Source organism: Rhinatrema bivittatum, chromosome 14, assembly GCF_901001135.1.
Source record: "Rhinatrema bivittatum chromosome 14, aRhiBiv1.1, whole genome shotgun sequence".
Lineage (NCBI taxonomy): Eukaryota > Metazoa > Chordata > Amphibia > Gymnophiona > Rhinatrematidae > Rhinatrema > Rhinatrema bivittatum.
In genome coordinates this window covers 55304826-55328340 of record NC_042628.1, presented here as the reverse complement: position 1 = coordinate 55328340, position 23515 = coordinate 55304826, and the positions used below count along the sequence as shown (strand labels likewise).

The 23515-nt window shown below is 48.2% G+C and overlaps 1 protein-coding gene across 2 annotated transcripts in view; it reads right to left on the bottom strand.

Moving 5' to 3' along the window:
• The window catches only part of LOC115076019 (probable histone-lysine N-methyltransferase PRDM7), a 550011-nt gene that overhangs the window by 34292 nt on the left and 492204 nt on the right, over positions 1-23515 (bottom strand). For both annotated transcript variants that reach the window (XM_029577065.1, XM_029577066.1), the window contains 2 exons: positions 14750-14881; positions 8062-8333 (listed from right to left, as the gene is read on the bottom strand). In XM_029577065.1, the coding sequence (XP_029432925.1) occupies positions 8062-8333; positions 14750-14881 (404 nt within the window). The remainder of the gene's footprint in view (positions 1-8061; positions 8334-14749; positions 14882-23515) is intronic.

Below are 23515 nucleotides of genomic sequence, written 5' to 3'. Positions count from 1 at the left end.
GCTACCCATTGCCCCTGATTCCCGAACTCCTGGATCGCCTTCAAGGGGCCAAAGTATTCACCAAGCTGGACCTCCGGGGGGCCTATAACCTTGTGAGAATCCGTCCGGGGGACGAGTGGAAGACCGCCTTTAACACCAGAGATGGCCATTACGAGTACCTCATCATGCCGTTCGGCCTCTGCAATGCCCCTGCTGTGTTCCAGAATCTGATGAATGAGGTACTTCGTGACATGCTTCATACCTGCGTGATAGTGTACCTCGACGACGTATTAATATACTCCCAGGACCTGAAGGTTCATCGTCAACATGTCTGCCAAGTACTCCAGAGACTGAGGGAGAATCAGCTGTACGCTAAATTGGAGAAATGCCAATTCGAGCAAGAGTCCCTGCCCTTTTTAGGGTACATCGTATCGTCCACAGGCTTCCATATGGATCCCGACAAGGTTGCGGCTATTAAGAACTGGCCGCAGCCGCTGGGAGTTAAGGCGCTTCAGCCTTCGGCAACTTCTATCGTCAATTCATCCCACACTACTCCAGCCTGGTAGCCCCTTTGACGGCCCTTACTCGGAAAGGTGCCGACGCCAGGAACTGGCCTCCCACAGCCGTACAAGCCTTCCAGCGTCTCAAGGAGGCCTTCCTGCAAGATACCTGTCTCCGCCATCCCAACCCGCAGGAACAATTCATCGTGGAAGTTGATGCTTCCGACGTGGCCGTAGGGGCTGTGCTACCCAAATTTCTAAGACAGGTCAGTCCCGGCCCTGCTCATATTTTTCCCGGAAATTCACGCCCGCCGAAAGGAATTATGGTATTGGGGACAAAGAGTTGCTCGCCATCAAACTAGCTTTCGAAGAATGGCGCCAATGGCTGGAGGGAGCCCTGCATCCTATAATAGTCTACACGGATCACAAGAATCTGGAGTACCTGTGCCGTGCCCAACGTCTCAATCCCCGGCAGGCACGCTGGTCCCTATTCTATAGTCTCTTTAATTTCACGCTCCACTACAAACCAGCAGCTAAGAACATTAGGGCAGATGCCCTTTCCCGGAACTCCGAGACGGACGACACCGTTGAAACACCTCGGTATATCCTAGATCCAGCCAAGGTTCTCGTGGCCGCATCCGAAGTGGCACCAGCTGGGAAGACGGTGGTTCCACTCCGTTCAAGGAAAAGGGAACTTGCTTGGGCCCATGACTCACTAACCGCCGGACATCCAGGAGTGGCCCGGACTTTTGAGCTCCTAACTGAATTCTACTGGTGGCCACGGGTCAAGGAGGATGTCCGACTCTACGTCCAGTCCTGCGCTACATGCGCTCGACAAAAACCCCTGCCAGGCCGCCCCTGGGGGTTACTCCAACCACTCCCTATTCCCGAGGAACCTTGGACCCACATATCCACGGATTTTGTAGTGGAATTGCCTCCGTCGGAGGGGAAAACCGTAGTCTGGGTCACCGTCGACCGCTTCTCGAAGATGGCCCACTTCGTGCCCCTTGCGAAACTTCCCACAGCTCCCAAGCTGGCAGAATTGTTTACCCGACATATATTTCGACTCCATGGTCTGCCTCTACACATTACATCGGACAGGGGTCCTCAATTTACGGCAAAATACTGGAGGGCTCTCTGCAGGAAATTCGGGGTCCAATTGAACCTGACCACTGGTTTTCATCCCCAGAGTAATGGCCAAGTTGAACGCACCAACTGGACTCTAAAGATCTTTCTTAGGTCCTTCGTCGGTGAGTTACAGGATGATTGGGCCGCCCTCTTACCCTGTGCTGAATTCTCATACAACCGCCACAAACACTCCGCTACCCTACAGTCTCCGTTCCAGATGGTGTATGGAAGGACCCCCAAGCCTCCTTTACCACTGCCTCTGTTGGTCTCCTCCCCGGCGGCGCAACTGACCGCTGACCAGCTACATCACCTCTGGCACTCCACCCAGGAGAAGCTTCAGCAGACGGCCGCACGATCCAAGAAGTATGCAGATAAGGCCCGGCGACCTGCTCCAGTGTTCCTCCCTGGGACCAAGGTATGGTTAAGCACACGAAATATCCGATTGCGCATCCCCTCCATGAGACTTGCACCCCGCTATATTGGCCCCTTCCTCGTGGCTGAACGTATTGGAGCAGTGGCCTACAGATTACTGTTGCCCTCCACGTTGAAGATACATGACGTCTTTCACGTCTCCTTACTCAAACCGGTGGTCCTTTCCCGGTTCCAGCCTCGGCCTCCGGAACCCAATGCGTCCGCTGTTGATCCAGAAGACACGTATACGGTGAAAGAAGTCCTGGACGTTCGGGTTCACCGCCGGCGCTGGGAGTATTTGCTCTCCTGGGAGGGGTACGGGCCCGAGGAGAACTCCTGGGAACCTGCCTCTCATATCTTGGATAAGGACCTTCTCCGCCAGTTCCATCTGGACCACCCGGCCAAGCCGCGACCCCCGGGGAGGGGGCGCAGGGGAGGGGGTACTGTTGCGACCCTGGGCCGCCCCCGGGATTGCCACCCACCCGGACGCGGCCCCTTACCTGCCCCGACCCGGATTCGGGCTTCCTCGAGCCGCGTTCGGGCTGTGCAGGCCCCGAGAACGGCGCTCCCACGCCGAGCCAGCAGCCGGCGTTCTCCCGCGGCTGGCCCCGCCCCCTAGCCGCGCGCGCGCGGCAGGGCTCTGCTCTTAAAGGGGCCAGCGCGGGAGATTGCAGCACTGCCCTCGGATGACGTCAGACGCTTCAGGGTATTTAAACCCTGCAACTAGAGCGTCTCTTTGCCTTGCAACGAGGTTCCCGGGTTCTTCCTGCTTCCAGTTGCTGAGTTCCTGCTTCATCTCTTTTTCCTCTGGTTTCTGACTCGGTTTGGCTTTCGACGATCCTCTGGTTCCTGACTCGGTTTGGCTTTCGACGATCCTCTGGTTCCTGACCCGGTCCGGCTAGCGGTGATTCTCGGGTATCGACTTGGCCTGGTGAGCGACGTTCCTCTGGCTCTCAACCTTGGACTTCTTCAGGACTCCATCTCCGAGGTATCGCCTAAGTCCCAGCGGCCGGGTTCCTACGGGCTCCTCCTGGGGGGACGCCGGCTTCCAGGGTGAATCTCCTAAGTCCCAGCGGCCGGACTCTTACAAGCTCCTCTCGGGGGAGTACCGGCTTCCAGGGCGAAGATCTCCTACCACCAGGCCAGTCGCACCCTCTCTTCAACGCCTTGACAGGCCCTTGGTCGCCTAGGGCCTTCCGTGGTTTCTCCGCCAGCCATCCTCGAGCCCGCCTCAGCCGCCTTCCGATCGGCACCAGTGCTGAGAACCCTCTCAGCCTCCATCTATTCATCAGTTCCGATCGGTCCAAGGGTCCACGAGTTAACAGTCCCTGAAAGGAATGAGGCCAGGATTGAGATCGGGAAGCATTACCCGTCGGGAACAAGCCCCTTGCCCTGGTGGAAAAATGGTGTTGCCCCTAAATCTAGTGTGAGAGGGTAAGAAGGACTTAGACTGTTTCGGGCGATCCTCTGGCAACTTATGAACCTTATTTTCTCCCAGGGATTTGATAAGTTGCTCTAAGTCCTCACCAAAAAGTAACTGGCTCTTGAAGGGAAGAGTTCCCAACTGCGCTTTGGAAGAGGCATCCACAGAACAATTTCTCAGCCAGAGGAGGCGCCTGGCCAAGACCGCGAAGACCATTGCCTTGGCTTGATTCACAGAAAATCGTACAGGGCATCCGCCCCATACGCAATCGCTCCCTCCAAGCGATCCGCCTGCTCCGCCTCTGCAGACGGGAGTTCTTGGGTGCTGAGTAATTGTTGAACCCACCTGAGGCTTGCCCGCTGCATGAGACTGCCACAGATTGTCACCCAGACTCCCAAGGACAGGACTTCAAATATGCGTTTGAGGTAAAATTCCAACTTGTGGTCTTGGGCATCCTTTAGAGCCGTAGCCCCAACCACCAGGATGGTGGTGTATTTGGTAACCGCCGTGACAGAGGAATCTACCTTGGGCATCTTAAGAAGATTCAAGCAGTTCTCAGGAAGGGGGTTGAGCTTGTCCATAGCCCTCCCCACTCAGAGTCCCGCCTCAGGGGACTCCCATTCCCTAAGGAGCATCAGCTTATGCATAGGGTGAAAAGGAAAAATACATGGAAGAGCCCTAAGTCCCACCAGGACCGGGTCCATGTTGGCAGGCATTGCGGCCGTAACCGTATCTGCCGGGGGCAACTCAATTCCCAGTTCCTGCAAAATGAAGGGAATGAGCAGTTCTAGTTAAGAAGAACATAAGAACATGCCATACTGGGTCAGACCAAGGATCCATCAAGCCCAGCATCCTGTTTCCAACAGTGGCCAATCCAGGCCATAAGAACCTGGCAAGTACCCTTTTTAGTTCCTCCTTTTGAAATAAGCGTAGCACCCGAGGATCGTCCCCCTCGAGGAGGTGGGGGGGGGGGGGGGGGGAAGCGGTTAGGAAGCAGCGGGTCAACATCCGGATCTGGAATTGGGACCGGCGGCGGCTGTGGCAGATCCGGAGGCAACGGGACCCCTGGAACCACCCTAACTCTAACCGAGCCCTGGCCCTCTGGTGCCTTCGGAGGAGAAATTTGCGGGTTTTTTGGTGGGGGGGTGTCCAGGGATGGATCTTCCTCCTGCTGTAAGCTGGCTAAATAGGACTTGTGCATAAGAAGCACAAACTCCGCAGGGAAACAGACTTCCCGGGGGAGAGGGGTGGGGGGAGGGAAAGGTCAGGCACTTCCCCCGGGGCATGAGGGGGGCTCAAATCTGGAGGGGAAACTAAAAAATTGGGCTCACCTTCCTCCTGCAGATCCGATTCTCCATTTGAGCCTGCTTCCAAGATGTCTGCGGTTTTCCGGGCCGGGAACGGCCTGGTCATGTGGCGGGGAACTCACCCCCGGGTCGCTGTGGGTGAAGGGACCGATGAGGGACCCTCCCCACCCAGTAGGTACTCTGAACAGAGGCCTCCGCGGGAAAAACGTGTGGCAGACTCTCCACATGCTTTACAGGCTCTGGAACGGGGCATTAGCGCTGAAGGAAAAAAAATCACTAAAAAAGTAAAAACAGCTGAGCTGTGCAGGGCTGAAGTCAGTTAGCAGAGGCAGCGACTGAACTCTGCACGCTGCCGGAGCTGTCCACAGTTCTTAAAAAGTAACAAATACAAGTAACAAATACAGCCCTGCTTGTACCCTTTTTTTTTTAAACTGCTCAGCTAAGCCAGGGGAAAAACACTCCCTGAGAGGGTACTGTTTTACAGTGGACAGCTAGATAGTGGGGGAGGGACTGGACCACCAGTATCACCCCAGATGATCACCGGGAAAAGAGGACCTAGGATGGGCAAGCTCCCCCTCCCCGGCTCCCAGCAGAGCAAAGAGTCCAAACTGTCTCTGTGAGGAAAAAAGGGAGAAAACTTTCAAAGTCCTCTTTTTTTTTTTTAAAACAAGAATTTAATATTTGCTTGATCCAGACCAAAAGTAAAGAAAATTCCCTCAGGGAAACTAAGGAAAGAAGAAGAAGAAGGGGAACCGTAGGTTCAGCTGCCTGTACCTGCTGGAGACAGACGAATACTGAAGGGGTGTAGGGTGGCTCTGCCCTGATATAGGATACCCTCACAGTTTTGGTCTGTTTCCAGCTGCTGGCAGGAGGCTCAACCCACAGTCTGGACTGATCCGGGTACATACAGGGAACCCTCGATTTTATAACATGCACACACTGGCACGCGCATGTTATAAAATCGGGTGTCCAAGTGCGTGCAAGCTAGTTTTGAAAATCTACCCCAACTGAATACAGTGGAATGGTGCTTTTCTTTTCTGTATCGCGTTCCCAGGACTGGGGTCCAAATCACAGGGACCCAGAGAAAAGAGTATTGGAGCACTAGGATTATCTATCCCAAGGTCGCTAACATAACCTGCAACCTCCTGCTCTGTCCCCTCATACCCTGGGTGCAAGTGGAGGTTATTCTTCTTGTGTAGCCCTTTCCCTTGGCACTAAGTAAACATATGGGATAGATTTTTAAACTTACGTGTGCGTGTCTATGTGCACGCGCATCCCGGCGCACACAATTGGACACGCCAATTATATAACATGTGCGCGCCGGTGTGCACGTTATAAAATCCGGGGGCCGTGCATGCATGTGTGGGTGGCACGCATGGGGGGGGGGACGACTTATATAATTTTCGCACGGCGATGCATCCTGGCCTTCCTCAGTTCACTCCCAGTCTGTTCCAATCCCTAACCGCCTACCTAACCTCCCTTCCCTTTCCCTTCTCCTCCCCACCCCCTAACCTACCTTATATATTTTTTTATTTTTAAGTTGCTGTTCCTCCGGAGCAGAAGCAACTTGCACGCACCGGCCAACTGCTGGCACGCACTTCCCCGGCACAGCAGCAAATGGCCGCTGTACCAGCCGCCTCCAGCTTCACACCCCCCCCTCCCCCGACTGCCCCTTTATCTGGGCCCGGCACTTCGGTGCATAAAGGGGTTTACGTGCGTGGCTGGGCCCCTTTGAAGATGCGTGAAGTGCACGCAAGGCCCGGCCACACGCATAACCTCTGTCTTTTACGCACACAGGATTTAAAATTCAGCTGATATTGAGAGGGGTATCTAATTTTGAAAGAGAAACTGCTATAAGTTCTTGCCTACTTTGCAATACCAAATACTGTACATTGAAATATAGAAAAGGTCACTGTCTACAAGAGCTAAGTTGCTGTGGAATTACTAGAGTTAAACTGAGAGATATGTGTTGGTGTAAAGTGTGAGGGAATATCAGTGTGAAAAGGATCCTATTATCCCATAGCTTACATTCCTTCAGTATAAGCTATGAACCGTCCTATCCCATGGGTGTGTTTGCATGTTGTTAAAGTGAATGTTTTCATCTGCTTTCTCTATAGCTCCTGCTGTGGCTCTGTCAAGGTTCCTGGAGAGTCCCTCAACTTGTTCCATCCTAGGACAGCCTTTAGATGTTGCTCTGTAGTGTTGAGCATGATGGAACACAGTGGCCCACCTCCAATCTTGGTGGCATATATACAGGTCCTGATGACTTTCTTTCAAAGCTGTTGACTTCTTGGTGGACTAACTTCTAAAGAGAAGCTCATAGTGCTGGAGGATCTTCTGTCAGGACTTCATTCTCCTCTGAACTGAAGCTATGTTCCTGATCCTCTGCCTTAGTTTGTTTGTCATGACACTGCTGTCTTCCATAGAGGTCACTTCGGTGTTAGTACATCCAATCTGCTGAGTATCTCTCCCTGTCTGATGTATCCTTTTTCTTTTTGCTGCCCTCTCCCCTTCCCTCATATTATCCTAGAGATCCATACTGAGTAAACCAGGGAGCATATAAATTATCCAGATAAAGTTACCCAGATTAACTTCTTTATCAGATATTCAGCGGAACATACCTAGATAAATGTTCTACTGAATATATCCAGATAAAGTTGTCTAGATAACTTTAGAACAGGTATTTTCCGACCAGACTTACCCAGCTAACTTTCTTCCAGGAGCACCCCCAACACAACTTCTTTGTAGCTGAGTAAATTTTGTGCAGGTAATGAGTTAAGAACATAAGAACATGCCATACTGGGTCAGACCAAGGGTCTATCAAGCCCAGTATCTTGTTTCCAACAGTGGCCAATCTAGGCCATAAGAACCTGGCAAGTACCCAAAAACTAAGTATTTTATGTTACCGATGCTAGTAATAGCAGTGGCTATTTTCTAAGTCAACTTAATTAATAGCAGGTAATGGACTTCTCCAAGCCCAAATAAAATTTAGTTGGGGAGCAGAAGGAAATATTTAAATCTTAGGTTTTGTCTGGGTAACTCCAAAAACTACCCAGACCAATCCTTTATATATTGGCCTATTAATATATAGTGCACTATTTTGTATTACATGATGACTATTTACCGTGTCTAAATGACCAAAATTATTGTGGTTTAGTATATATATATTCCTCAAGTCCTTATTCAATAAACAGTTTTATCATAGTTACAGAATGAGAAAAAGTTATTTTTGAATAAGGCCCTAAGATTTTTTCCTCCCAAAGTTCTACTGTTATACTGTCTCTTGAAGCTTATAGCCCAAAGTATGGCTTACCACCCAAGAATAGCCACTATTAGCAGCTTCCTCTTCATCTGTTATTGTCCCTTCATAGGGTCCAAAATGAACACCTTTTGGCAAGGTTGTTGCCTCGTTCCAAACTCCAAGTCCAGCCTGGGGGATACTTGAGGGTCTGATGTTCATCCCCATTGGCAGAGTGAGGGCTGATCTATTTGACTGTCCTGGTTCAACTGTAGTGTCTTCAACAAACACTGGAGGACCATGAATTGAACACTCCTCAACAAAAAGTTCCTGGCATTCCTCGCAAACTAAAAAGAAGGAGAAAAAACAAGAAAAGAATTATTGTAGATTTTTTAATCTAGTCCTGTATCAAAGCACTTCCCTAGTTTATATTTTAGTATGGTCATTTTCCACATTAGTGCCTATAGTAACACTTGCTAGCATAGATAAGACTGACATACTAAGTAGAGATGTGAATCGTTTTCCATATCGTCTTAACGATAGAAATCGTGTGGCAGGGCAAGAAAATCGTGTTAGGCACGATTTTTTAGTTAAAAAATCGTTAAAAATAGTTTTTTCCGATTAGTGCGCACTAACTGGGAGTTAGTGCGCACTAACTGAAAATGATACAATTTGACACTTTTCAGGTCAGTTAAGGTCAGTTTAGGAATGAATATGTATTCCTATTGGCTGCCCTCTTATTTATTCATGTTACCAAGCTTCCCACTGACAGTATATGGGGGATGGGAAATGGAAACAGTTGGTAGCTTGACAAAGCAAGTAATGTGATCAGTCAATGTGACTAGAACTTGTGCCCTAACCCTGATACCAGGGGTATTGTGATCTTCCTGCACACAGTGCCCTATCCCTATTAATACCAGGAGTGTTGTGATCTTCCTGCACACAGTGCCCTAACCCTGGCACCAGGGGTGTTGTGATCTTCCTGCACACAGTGCCCTATCCCTATTAATACCAGGAGTGTTGTGATCTTCCTACACACAGTGCCCTAACCCTGGCACCAGGGGTGTTGTGATCTTCCTGCACACAGTGCCCTATCCCTATTAATACCAGGAGTGTTGTGATCTTCCTGCACACAGTGCCCTAACCCTGGCACCAGGGGTGTTGTGATCTTCCTGCACACAGTGCCCTATCCCTATTAATACCAGGAGTGTTGTGATCTTCCAGCACACAGTGCCCTAACCCTGGCACCATCCTCCCCCCCCCCCCTCACCCACACACCATTCACTAGCTGGGACATGGGGGAAGTCAGGAGTGAGGGTCAGGCAGCTCCCCCCTGTCTGTGAAGCCAGCCTCTCACTAGTAATGCAGGGAGGGAGCTGTCTCAGACTGGTATCAGGGATATGGCACTGAGTGCAGGAAGATCACAACACCCTTGGTATCAGGAATAGGGCACAGGTTCTAGTCATATTGACTGATCACATTACTTTTTTTGTCAACTACCAACAGTTTTCATTTCCCATCCCCCCAACCATCACCTCAGTTGGAACCTTGGTAACATCAATAGATAAGAGGGCAGCCAGCCAATAGGAATACATATTCATTCCTAACTGACCTTTACTGACCTGGATAGTGTCAATAATTTGTATCATTTTCTGTTAGTGTTCCTGAGTTTCCATTTCCATTTCCCATCTCCCCAACCATCACCTCAGTGGGAACCTGGTTAACATCAATAGATAAGAGGGCAGCCAGCCAATAGGAACACATATTCATTCCTAACTGACCTTTACTGACCTGGAAAGTGTCAATTTGTATCATTTTCAGTTAGTGCGCACTAACTCGAGTTAGTGCGCACTAACTCGGAGCTAGTGCGCACTAACTCCCGTTAGTGCGCACTAACACGATTTAATGATTTTTAACGATAAATCGTTAGAATTTCTATTGTATCGTGTTCTATAACGATTTAAGACGATATTAAAATTATCGGACGATAATTTTAATCGTTAAAAAACAATTCACATCCCTAATACTAAGCTTCTTTATTCAAGTAGCAATCACTAAGTAACTATCTACTTGCCCAAGAAGAGCACTACCCTTTTTAGTGAAAGATGAGATAATTCTTTTCTTCTGTAAATTATGCATTTTTTTCTTCACAAAGAAAAATTGCATCTTACTCTAACATTCCTATTCCTCCTCTACTTCATGGTGTATTTCTTTCCATGCAATCTCATCATTGCTAATTTTGAAACCTAACAGCCCTCCTATAGCCTCTGTACAGAAAGACACTATTTATATATATATTTTTTTTACTTATTTAAACTAATTTGTATTCCACCGATCTACCATCTGATAACAATATTAACATACATATTATCAGCCAACATAAAATAACAAAACAATAAAAGTCAAGACACATCAAAAACAAAACATACAAATAATAAATAAAATTAGGCAGCAGGGTAATGACCTACTGGTGTTCACAAACTGCTGCTATACACTGGAGATATTACACCCCCTGGCAAAACTCAGGGAGACGAATGATACCCGAGTAGCAGGTCTCATCTATTGTGAACTGCCTAATATAACATTGTACCAGAGAAACCCTGGGCCCTAACACATGCGATAAAGCTTTATTTATTTATTTATTTATTTAGCATTTTTTTATATACCGAGGTAGAGCAGAGTAGCCTTCACTCCGGTTTACAATTATAACAACCTGTTACATAAAAAATATTGAAGACATTGAAGAAAAACAACAATTTAACAATCAGAGAACTGTCCTGTCAAACATATGGACAAGGCAAGATATCCCAAAGGATAGGCACATTGAATATAAACCAGATAAGATGTACCAAAGGATAGGTACATTGCATAGACTGAGTTCAAGTATAATGATAAAATAGTCTTAGATATCTGTAAGAAACAGGATGATTAGTCAGAGGGGGGGAATAAATGACAAAAATATGGGAAGCTGTGGAATTAAGTTTTGAGATTGTTGTGCAGGCTGTTAGTATGAGATTGGCAGAGTAGCCAGGATTTTAGTTCTTTCTTGAAAGATTTTGGGTTTTCTTGAGAGGCGAGGGACTGAGGTAAGGAGTTCCAAAGTTTTGGGCCGATGATAGAAATAGCTCTGTTTCTGGTGGAAGAGAGTTTGGCATAAGGGAGTGATGGAATCACTAGCTGTAGTTTACTAGTTGATCTTGTTGTGCGTGGAGAGTACTGGATATGAATGATGTCATCAAGTGCGGTGTAGTCTGCTTTGTATATTGCTTTCTGTAAAGTTGAGAGGATCTTAAATTCGATTCTTTGTTCAATTGTGAGCCATTGTAATTGCTTGAGTACGGGTGTGATATGATCAAATTTTCTTTTACCCGTCAGAACTCTGGCAGCAGCATTCTGAAGAAGTTGTAAGGGTCTTAGGGATGATTTAGGTAAGCCAATTAGTAGAGAATTGCAATAGTCCAGACCAGAGAAGATTAGAGTTTGATGGACGGTTTTGAAATCGTGGGGGTGAAGCAGAGGTTTTAGGTGTTTGATTACATGTAATTTATGAAATCCTTCTTTTATTTTTGAAGAGATGTGTATTTTATAGTTTAGATCACTATCAATCCAGAAGCCCAAGTCTTTAACGTTGTCTTTGAGTTGGATGGTGGTATTGTCGAATTGGAAAGGTGGGATAATTTTTGGTCTGGCATTATTTCTGGCGATTAGAATGCATTCGGTTTTGTTCATGTTTAAGCATAATTTGAGCTGGAGTAGCATGTTTCTGATTGAATCAAGGAGTGAGGCAGCTCTAGACATAGAATCTTCAATGGAGGAGGAAATTGGAATGAGAATTTGAATATCATCGGCGTACATGTAATAGGTAATATCAAGTTTAGATAGGAGATGGCATAGCGGAATAAGGTAGATGTTAAACAGAATGGGAGAGAGTGCTGATCCTTGTGGTACACCTGTATTGAGGGGGATGGCATTTGATGATGAGTTGTTGTAGGAGACTCTGAAAAATCTATTTTTCAGGAAGGATGAAAACCAACTTAGGGTTTTTTTCAGCGAGACCGATGGCTTCCAGACTAGAAATAAGCAAATTGTGGTCCACCGTATCGAAGGCTGCGGAGAGGTCTAGAAGAATCAGTAAATATCCTTTTTTGTTGTCAAGACCTCTTAGTATTGTATTGGTAAGGTTGAGTAAGAGGGTTTCAGTGCTGTGGTTTTTCCTAAAACCAAATTGGGTGGGGTAAAGGATTTTGTTGTCATCTAAATGATCATTGAGTTGTTTCAGTACCGCCTTCTCAGTCAATTTGGCAAAGAAGGGTAGGTTAGAAATTGGGCGGTAATTGTTTAGGTCGTCAGGGTTGAGGTATTTTTTCTTTAAAAGAGGTGTGATGGTGGCAATTTTAAGCATGGGAGGTAGCTCGCCTTCTTCTAGAGATTTGTTGATGATCGCTGCAATTGTTGGGGCTAAAGGATGAGCAATTTCCTTAAGAACTCGAGTGGGAATGGAGTCTAAGTCAGGTCGTGCAGGGTTGATTTTTTTAGTTTCCAAAATGGAGATGTGTCTGAATTTGAACCAGGGAGAGATGTTATTTGTTGAGGTTTGCATTTGCATATGCAAGTTTGATGTAGAGTTGAGGGAGTCTATAATTTTGGAGATTTTGTCGTTGAAAAAGATAGCTAAGTCTTGGCTTAGGTTTTTTTGGAGACAGAAACAGTGGAGATGCCGTTATCAGTGATGAGGTTGTTTACAATGTTGAACAAGGATTTCGATTTATTAGTGGAGTTTATTATTTTTTTACCATAGTAGTCCCGTTTTGTGTTTTGGATAGATTTTTTGTATGCAGCTAGTTGAGTATGGTACTTCTGTAGTGTTAAGGGGAGCTTGTTTTTTTGCCATTCTTTTTCAATTTTCCTGAGAGCATTTTTCATGTTTTTTAGAGTGGAGTTGTACCAAGGGTTTTGATTGTCTTTTTTGTTCTTCAGACGTTTGATTTTCTCTGGGTTAACGATATTGGCAGTTTTTTCAGTGATATGAGACCAGGATTGAATAGCGTTGTTTATGTTTGATAGATCAAGATTTGCTAGTTGATGTCCCAGCTCACGAAGGAGGGGAATAGTTTGAAAGGGAGGGCGGTATTTAAAGATTTTTTGTTTGTTATTATCGCTAGAAGGGAGGTTGTAGTTCAATTGAGACTTGCAAGTTAGAAGAAAGTGATCTGACCAGGGAACTGGGGTGTATGAGATAGAGGTGTCCGTGAAGAAACTGTTAGTAAAAATCAGGTCAAGGGCATGTCCTGCTTTATGTGTGGGGTGGTTTACTTGGGGGGTAAAATTTAGGCTTGAGAGCAGGTCTAGTAGGGTTTCGAAGCTTGGAGAACTGGGGCTGGTATCAGAATGAAGGTTGAAGTCACCCAGGATGATGGAAGGTTTTTTCGTGTTGATATTTGTAATGAGGAATTCCAGGAGTGGAGAGATGTTGCTGTTTAGTAGTTTGGGTGGACAATATACAAGGCAAACTTGTAGGAATTGAGAGTCGAAAAGAGCTACTTCATATTGTTTTGGGAGGTTATGTGGAATCATTTTCATTGAGAGGTGTTTTTTTTATATGAAATAAAAGGTCTCCTCCTCTTTTGTGGTTACGAGGAATTGAGAAGGTGTCATAGTTAATGTGAACTAGGTGGTTCAGAAGTACTTGATCGGTGTTTTTTAGCCAGGATTCTGTTATGGCGAGGAAGTCAGGGTTATTTTCTTGTAATAAGTCGGAGATTAACATGTGTTTTTTTGATAAGGATTGAGCATTGATGAGGAGGAAGGTGAGACATAATAGGTTTTTGTTATTTTTCAAGAGGGGGATGTTAATAAGGTGTTTGCACCTGATTTGGAGTGGAGGGTTGGTAACAGACATCATCTTAGTGGTGGAAAAGAACTTTATTGTGGTTTGATTGTAGTTTGCAGAGGATGAATGCGGGAGCTGGAGAGATGTCCGAGTGTGGCTTGCAGAGGATGAATGCGGGAGCTGGAGAGATGTCCGAGTGTGACTTGCAGAGGATGAATGCGGGAGCTGGAGAGATGTCCGAGTGTGGCTTGCAGAGGATGAATGCGGGAGCTGGAGAGATGTCCGAGTGTGGCTTGCAGAGGATGAATGCGGGAGCTGGAGAGATGTCCGAGTGTGGCTTGCAGAGGATGAATGCGGGAGCTGGAGAGATGTCCGAGTGTGGCTTGCAGAGGATGAATGCGGGAGCTGGAGAGATGTCAGAGTGTGGCTTGCAGAGGATGAATGCGGGAGCTGGAGAGATGTCCGAGTGTGGCTTGCAGAGGATGAATGCGGGAGCTGGAGAGATGTCCGAGTGTGGCTTGCAGAAAATGCAGACAATGAATGAGATTAGAAAATAACCCCCAAAATTAGTTATCTTAGCAGTTCTTTGAAATATTTCACCTTTCTCTACTTGTTACTTTTTTTGTGGATGACTACTCAAAACCTCTTTACAAGAACACTGGAAAGAGGGAATAGCATTTCATACCTTTCATATGCATGATTAACTTCTTACTAGTTGTACCAAAATGATTGATCTGTTCACAAGAATCTCTGTAGATTTTGTTGGGTAATATATGAATGGAGAAAGTATTTCAAATTGCTTAAAATATTAGCTATACATTGTTGTTTTGCTTCTGGAGCAATCACCATCACTTGGCTTTTACCAGGAAGAAGATTTTAAACCCTTAGCTGTTTGGAGCACTTAAAAATGTCTTTGTAGACTGGGTCACTTACATAAGTAGTCATCATCCTTAATTTCATTGATTTCAGCATATATTTTCCTCTCTCTCTTCCTCAAACTATATGTGCCACTGCTTTTGGAGTCCTGCGTATTCTTTTCTGAAGGTACTTCACTGCTGAACCCATCTGAGTGGTAAAAATAACATATAAAATAAACTTGCTGCAGCTTAAATCAACAAAGGGCTTATGTAAATTAAACCCAGCTATTGCTGGTATCACATTCATTTCCATGTTTTAGCCAATTTTAAATCTATCAGGTAGATTGACAATAAATTAAGGACTAAGGTATTCATTGTTGAAATGACCACATACAGTACATAACATGCTACAGTTAAACTTGTTGAACCAAGAATGTTAAGAATCACTGGCACTAGAACAGAGGAGGGGATCAGGGGTAAATTGTTCATCGCCTTTTAAAACTGTGAGGCAGCAATGTGAGATTTAATTGTTACAGCTTGTGTTGCAAAGATACTTACCTTTGTTATACCTGAATGGGACATTGCTAGTTTTTTTGTAATGATTACTTTTCATTATTGTTGTATTTTTATGTCATGTTTGATTAATCAGAAGTAGTTTAAATAAATGTGGGAGGGCCATGGCTCTCCCATTTTTTAGTGTAAGAAAAATAAAGTGTACTTGCAGATATTAGGGTCATCCCCACAGATTGTTGCTCCTTTCCCTTCTTTTGCAAACTGCCCCTCCTGCCATCTCACCCTATGGACCTCATGATTGAGAAGCACAGTGGCAGAAGAAAGCTAGCATGAGGGCTCTCTGATCTGCACATACTCACAGCCCTCGCTATTTTTAATTTCTACAAAGGAGGAGGAACCAGTGGCCATATGTGGGCTTAGTGAATCCCCACACTGACTACTACCACTACTATCTGGACTACTGTGATAGCATTTGAGAGAACAAAAGTGGTTGCTTACCTGTAACAAGTGTTCTCTATGGACAGCAGAACAAAATAGCTACACAAGTGGATGATATCATCTGATTGTACCATGTTGGAACATGCTCTCCAGAGCTCAGAAGTAAAAATAAGCCCTTTCTGAGCATGCACAGGAAATCCCATGTTGCTATCGCCACACACCTCCCCTCAGTAACTTTACAAGCTAGTTTTAACTAAAGAGGAGATAGTAGGGATTGTGTGGCTGTTTTGTTCTACTGTCCACAAGGAACACCTTTTATATGTAAGCAACTTCACTTTCTCTTTGGACAAGTAGGAACCATAACAGCACACAGGTAAGAACTTCCAAGCTGAGGGCTGCCAGTTCTGAAAAATTCATTATGTAATGTTGTAATATTTGGGCAACCCAGGAGAAAGAGATGGAGGGAAAGTTAAAGTTCTGCAAAATGGCTTGTCCAATAAGAGATTCCTGTTCCAGACAGTAATGTTTTGTGAAAGTTTATATGGATGACCATGTAGCTGTTCTGCAGATATCCTTGACAGAAGCTGAACATAATTGTGCCATGGAGGTAGCAGTTGCTCTAATCAGATGAGCTTTTATCTTTTGTAGAATGTGACTTCCTGCATTTTTGAAACCTAGGGAAATCCATTAGGATAGCAAGTTTTCTTACTATAAACTGTTTTTCCATAGATAGCAGGATGAATTAGCTATGACATGTGGGTGACATCATCCAATGGCACTGCATGGACTCGCCCCTCTTAGCTAGTAGATCTTTTAGTTTTACTGAGCATGTGCAGGAGTTCCCAAGTGGGTGTTGCCTTATGAGCTCCTCAGTCGATAACAGAAGTAATCTAGACAAATAGTTCACTCTCTAGGAAGGTTTTTTTGCATGGATAATTGATCCTGCTATTTACGGAAAAAGCAAAATGTTGTTTACCTGTAAAGGAAAATTAGTTTCTTACCTGATAATTTTCGTTCCTGTAGTACCAAGGATCAGTCCAGGACACCTGGGTTGTGACCCCGCACCAGCGGGTGGAGACAGAGCAAAACTTGTGGGCGGAGCCATATATAAGCCCCTGTGCCAGTCACAGCCCCTCAGTCATACGTAATGTCAAAGCAGCAATGCAACCAAGTAACAAACTGGCTAGAAAAATTCAAACTAACATCGAAAAACTCCAACTTGAACTGGGCTCCCCAACCGGGAGAGCTAAAACAAGCGAACAGCAGAACTTAAGAAATTATGAGCGGACTCTCCGTTACTGTAGCGAAGCCCTGCGGGTGGGATCCTGGACTGATCCTTGGTACTACAGGAACGAAAATTATCAGGTAAGAAACTAATTTTCCTTTCCCTGTACGTACCAGGATCAGTCCAGGACACCTGGGATGTACCAGAGCAAACCTACCGAGGGTGGGAAGCAGAGAGTCCCGCTCGGAGTACCCTCTCTCCAAATCCCCCGGAATCGGTAGCCCGGACATCCAATTGGTAATGCCTGATAAAGGTATGCATGGACTTCCAGGTAGCCGCCCTGCAAATCTCCTGAGGCGATACCTGTGAAGCTTCTGCCCAGGACGCAGCCTGGGAACGAGTCGAATGAGCCCGAAGACCCACCAGAAGCGGCTTACCCTTTACCAAGTACGCTGAATCAATAGCCTGTTTAAGCCAACGCGCAATCGTTGTGCGGGATGCTGCGGCCCCTTTCTTTGGCCCTGAGAACAAAACGAACAGATGGTCGGTTACCCGGAACGGATTAGTAACCTCCAAATAATGAAGAAGAGACCTTCGCACGTCCAGCTTTCGCAGTTCTTTGAACTGGGGATCAGTGGACTCCCCGACCGTGAAGGCCGGTAACTCCACTGACTGATTGACGTGAAAAGACGACACCACTTTAGGAAGGAAGGAAGGAACCGTCCTCAAGGATACTCCGGAATCAGAAATCCGCAAGAACGGTTCCCTACAGGACAGCGCCTGCAATTCGGAAATACGCCGAGCAGAGGCAATTGCCACCAAAAACACCGTCTTCAAAGTAAGGTCCTTAATAGTTGTACGCTTCAATGGCTCAAAAGGAGCGGAGCTTAGAGCGGAAAGAACCCAAGACGGACAGGGGGGACGGACAAGACGGACAGGGGGGACGCAATGGAGGACGGAGGTGTTTTGCCCCTCGAAGAAAACGGGCAATATCAGGATGAAGAGCCAGGGAGGTTCCTTGGACCTTACCCCGCAAACAACCAAGAGCCGCCATCTGGACCCGTAGCGAACTGCACGCCAAACCTTTGGTCAGACCGGCTTGAAGAAACGTGAGAATATCTGAGACTGAAGCAGAAAAGGGATCCAACCCTCGCTGCACGCACCAATCCTCAAAAACCGTCCAGACCCGGACATAAGCCAGAAACGTAGACTGTTTCCTGGACCTCAGCAAAGTAGCTATCACCACGTCTGAGTAACCTTTTTTCTTCAGACGATTCCTCTCAAAAGCCATGCCGCGAGACAAAAGTGATCCGCATCCTCCAAACAGACGGGGCCCTGACGCAGGAGCCCTGCGAACCCCTGGAGACGAATGGGTAATGACACTGACAACTGGATGAGATCTGCGAACCACGGACGACGTGGCCATTCCGGTGCCACCATGATCACATGGAACGGGTGCAACTCTATGCGCCGAAGAATCTTGCCTATCATCGGCCACGGGGGAAACACATAAAGAAGTACATCCGTCGGCCACGGAAGTACCAGCGCGTCGACGCCTTCTGCTCCCCGTTCTCGACGCCGACTGAAGAATCGTGGAGCCTTCGCGTTGTGCCATGTGGCCATGAGATCCATGTGAGGAACTCCCCATGTCCTGCAGATGAGCCGAAAAGCTTCGTCCGCCAACTCCCACTCTCCGGGATCGAGGTGATGACGACTTAGAAAATCTGCCTGTACATTGTCGACCCCGGCAATGTGAGAGGCTGCTATGTTGCTGAGATTTTGTTCTGACCAGGTCATCAAGAGCTGTGCCTCCGCAGCCACCTGTGGACTCCGCGTCCCTCCTTGTCGATTGATGTAGGCTACGGTGGTTGCGTTGTCCGATAGTACTCGGACCGCCTTTCCACTTAGTAACGGTGAAAAGGCTTGAAGAGCTAGGCGGACCGCTCTGGTCTCTAGCCGGTTGATAGACCACTGTGTTTGAGACGCTGTCCATAGCCCCTGGACCGACCTTCCTAGGCAAACTGCTCCCCAGCCGGAGAGACTGGCATCCGTGGTCACTACCGTCCATTTGGGTACCAGCAGGGACACTCCACAAGATAGATGCTTGGAGTCGAGCCACCAGTGGAGGCTGGATCTCGCTTGGCCCTCGAGTGGAAGAGGCAGGAAAAACTCCTCCGAGACCGGCCGCCATCGGGATAGTAAGGACGACTGCAACGGCCTCAGATGAGCGAACGCCCAGGGAACCAAGGCTAGAGTAGAAGCCATCGAACCCAGGACTGTCAGATAATCGCAAACTCGAGGAGTGTAAAGAGAGAGCAATCGCCGCACCTGAGACTGTAGCTTGTCCCTGCGTTCCTGGGACAGGATCACTTTGCCGTGCCTTGTGTCGAATAGAGCTCCGAGGTATTCTAGGGTCTGAGTCAGTTCCAGTTGACTCTTGCTGAAATTGACCACCCAGCCTAGAGACTGTAACACCTGGAGGACTCTGGCAACTGCTTGCTGACACAGAGGCTTGGATTTTGCGCGAATCAACCAATCGTCCAGGTAAGGATGAACCAGGAGACCTTCTCGGCGTAGGTGTGCCGCTACTACCACCATCACTTTTGTGAACGTGCGAGGAGCGGTCGCGAGACCAAACGGTAGCGCCCGGAACTGAAAATGTCGCCCCAGAATGCAGAACCGTAGGAATTTCTGGAACTCCGGCCGAATTCCCACGTGCAGGTACGCCTCCGTGAGGTCCAGAGAGGCCAAGAATTCGCCCGGCCTTACTGAAGCAATGACCGAACGAATCGTCTCCATCTTGAAGTGAGGAACGCGTAGGCATCTGTTTACGCCTTTGAGGTCCAAGATCGGCCTTGACGTGCCGTCTTTCTTTGGGACTATGAAGTAAATGGAGTAACGGCCTTCGCCGCGCTGATGGATCGGGACCGGAACGATAGCTCCCAAGCTTTCCAAGCGCCGGATGGTGTCTAGCACTGCCGCCTTCTTGTCCGGAGCTTTGCAAGGAGAGACTAGGAATTTGTCTGCTGGAATTCGAACAAAATCTAATGTGTAACCGTGTCTTATCACGTCGAGGACCCACTGGTCCGACGTAACTCTGGCCCAATCCTCGAAAAACAACGTTAACCGTGCCCCGACATTTGGGATCTCGTGCAGAGACTGAGGCGAGGATTGGGCCGACCGCATTTCATTGCGGCCCCTTGTGACCTCCCGCGGCCGAGGTTCCTCCCTGTTTGCCGAACCGCTTTCCTCGAAAGGATTGCTGCCACTGAGGAGTCCGAGAGGAAGAAGACCTGTACGAGGGACCCGAGGAACGTGGCGGACGTGATTTTCTGGAACCACGGAACCGTGACCTGGAGGAGAAGGAGGACCGTGGTCTGTACTTATCCTCGGGCAATTTAAACGCCCTGTTCTCTCCTAGGGAGACCATTATGTCATCCAACTCTTTGCCAAACAGTAGCTTGCCTTTGAAAGGCAATGCCCCGAGGTGAGCTTTAGAAGAGCCATCCGCTGACCAGTTCCGTAACCACAAAAGGCGACGTGCTGAAACGGATGCCACCATGGATCTGGCAGAGGTTCGCAATAGATCATGTAGAGCATCTGCTCCATACGCTATTGCCGCCTCTAGTCGATCAGCTTGAGACGCCTCCTCCGGGGATAGACCAGCATTCGCCTGAATTACTTGGGCCCAGCGCAGGCTAGCCCGCATTGCAAAGTTAGTACAGATGGCGGCCCGCACCCCTAGGGCGGAAACCTCAAAAATCTTCTTAAGCTGTACTTCCAGCTTCCTGTCCTGGATATCCCTGAGGACCGTCGCTCCCGTAACCGGGATGGTAGACCTCTTTGTCACCGCCGAGACTGCCGAGTCCACCTTCGGAAATCTGAGTAGGTCCAGTGCATCTTCAGGGAGTGGATATAATTTATCCATGGCCTTACTAACCTTCAGTCCCAGTTCTGGAGTATCCCATTCTCTAAATAAAATATCGGTCGAAGAAAAATGAAAAGGAAAAGCCACTGCCGGTCCTGTGAGACCTAGCAGAACCGGATCCATGTTGGCTTCCTGACGGACCCCCACTGGCGGAGCCTCAATTCCTAGTTCCTGAAGAATGGCCGGAATCAAAGGGGTCAGCTCCTCTCTACGAAAGAGGCGGACCACTTTGGGATCATCCCCTTCCACGGCCTGAGCACCTTTGCTCACTCCGGGCTGAGAGAGGCCGTCCGCCGCTGTTCCATCGGCCCCCTTCAGGGACTCTTCAGCGGAATCCGTATCTGTTGCAGTAGAAAAATCTGACTCCGAGTCCTGAGGGACGCCCCTCAGAGGCCGCTTCCCTCGCGGGGGATGACGAGCGGATCCGTCAACTTCCTTAGTCTTCCTTTTCTTTGGGGCGTGCTGGCCAGAACCCCCCTCAGGGGCCCCTCTACGCCTGCGTTTACTGCGCTTAAACTTAAGAACTTTACGCAGAAGAAGTGCAAAATCTTCAGAAAAAGAACTCGAGTCTGAAAAATCGGGTCCGGAGCCCTCCCGGGACTGAGACCCCTCCGGAGCGACCCCCCCAGCACGACCTGACTGCGGAGAAAGCGGGGGAGGCACGGCAGAATTTCCTGCCGGCTCCCGAGAAATTTCCCTGCCTGTGGCCAAAATGGCCGCCACTCCCGCGCTGAGCGGGAAAAGATCTTGCTGCTTGTCAGTGAGGACACTGGCAGGCGGTGGCGAACGCGCGGTCCGAGAACGGGCCCCCCGAGACGCCCCCGACGAGCCTTCTTCACCCGGGATACACGAGGCACAGAGGCCTTCCCTCGAGAGACGCGCGCGCGCCGAGCCGCAGGCCCGGCAAGCAGAGCCTCGGGGCATAGCGGCGAAAAACGCGGGAACACAAGCAAAAAACGGCCTGACAGAAAAAAATAAAATTTAAAAGAAAATAGCACCACGAGCACCCCCTTGCGACCTGCGCCTCCCCCCCGACGAAAACGGAGCGGCAGCGCTAAGTAGCAGAGAGCCGGCACAAGAAAACAAACAAAAAAATTTAAACCTTTTTTTTTTTTTTTTTTTTAATTTCCTACCGCTTGTCGCTGTCCACGTCCTGGAGCCCTGTTGCAAGAGGGGTGAGTGAACCGGGCTCCCCGGTGTCAACCCCTAACGCTGCTACTAGTAAGCCGGGTCCTCGACCCTAGCAGCGGCCTCAACCAGGGGGGGGTGGTCCCCTCAGAACCTCGCAACCCCCCTGGGAGGCAGGGCAGACAGGACACCACTCACTAAAAACAACCAAATTTAAAAGAAAATGAAATTTAAGAGAGAAAAATCTGAAAAACCTGACTAACTACAACAATCAGTGCAGGCAGAGGCTGTGACTGCACCTGCACCACCTGCTGGAGACAGAGTAAGACTGAGGGGCTGTGACTGGCACAGGGGCTTATATATGGCTCCGCCCACAAGTTTTGCTCTGTCTCCACCCGCTGGTGCGGGGTCACAACCCAGATGTCCTGGACTGATCCTGGTACGTACAGGGAACAGGTGTTCTCACAGGACAGCAGGATGTTAGTCCTCTCATATGGATGACATCATCAGGATGGAGCCCAATCACGGAAAACATCTGTCAAAGTTTCCAGAACTTTGACTGGCCCCTACTGGGCATGCCCAGCATGGCACTAACCCTGCAGCCAGCAGGGGTCCCCCTTCAGTCTTATTTGAAAGCTACAGGCAGTGCCAAAAAATAAAAGAACAAAACGTTATAAACCCAACACCGTGGTGCGGTGGGCGGGTTTCGTGAGCACTAACATCCTGCTGTCCTGTGAGAACACCTGTTACAGGTAAGCAATATTTTGCTTTCTCACAGAACAAGCAGGATGGTAGTCCTCACATATGGGTGAGTACCGAGCTGAGGATGTCCAAACATACACCAAATGTACCCAAAGGCGTGCAACAGGCACAACAACTGGGGTGGAATTTGGTAGAGGGCATCCTGAACCCCACCGGGCAGGCATAAGGGTGTTGGTACGACACGTTGTAAACAGGTTACAAAGGACAGACTGGCCGAAGATGGAATCCTGTCTTCCGGCTTTGTCCAAGCAATAGTGGGCTGTGAAGGTTTGGAGAGAACTCCAGGTGGCAGCCCTGAAAATGTCAGGCAGTGGCACCGATTGTAGGTGTGCTACTGAAGTCGCTATGGCCCTCACAGAGTGTGCTTTAATATGGTCTTGAAATGGAATACCCGCTTCCTGATAGCAGAAGGTTATGCAGTCCGCCAACCAGGAGTAGAGAGTCTGCTTACCCACAGGCTTCCCTAACTTGTTAGGGTGGAAAGAGACGAACAGTTGAGTGCTGTCTCTGTGGGCTGCTGTACGGTCTAAGTAAAACGCTAAAGCCCGTTTACAGTCAAGGGTATGCAGAGCCTGTTCCCCTGGATTGGCATGGGGCCTAGGGAAAAAGGTAGGTAGTATGATGGATTTATTGATATGAAAATCCGAAACTACCTTGGGTAAGAATTTCGGGTGAGTGCGGAGGACCTCCCGGTCCTGCAGAAGTTTAGTGTAAGGCGGGTAGGTAACTCTGCGAGCTGAAGTAATAGCCAAAAGGAAAATCACTTTAGATGTAAGATATCTGAGGTCACAGGAGTGAAGAGGCTCGAAAGGTGGTTTCATGAGCCAACCCAGAACTAGATTAAGGTC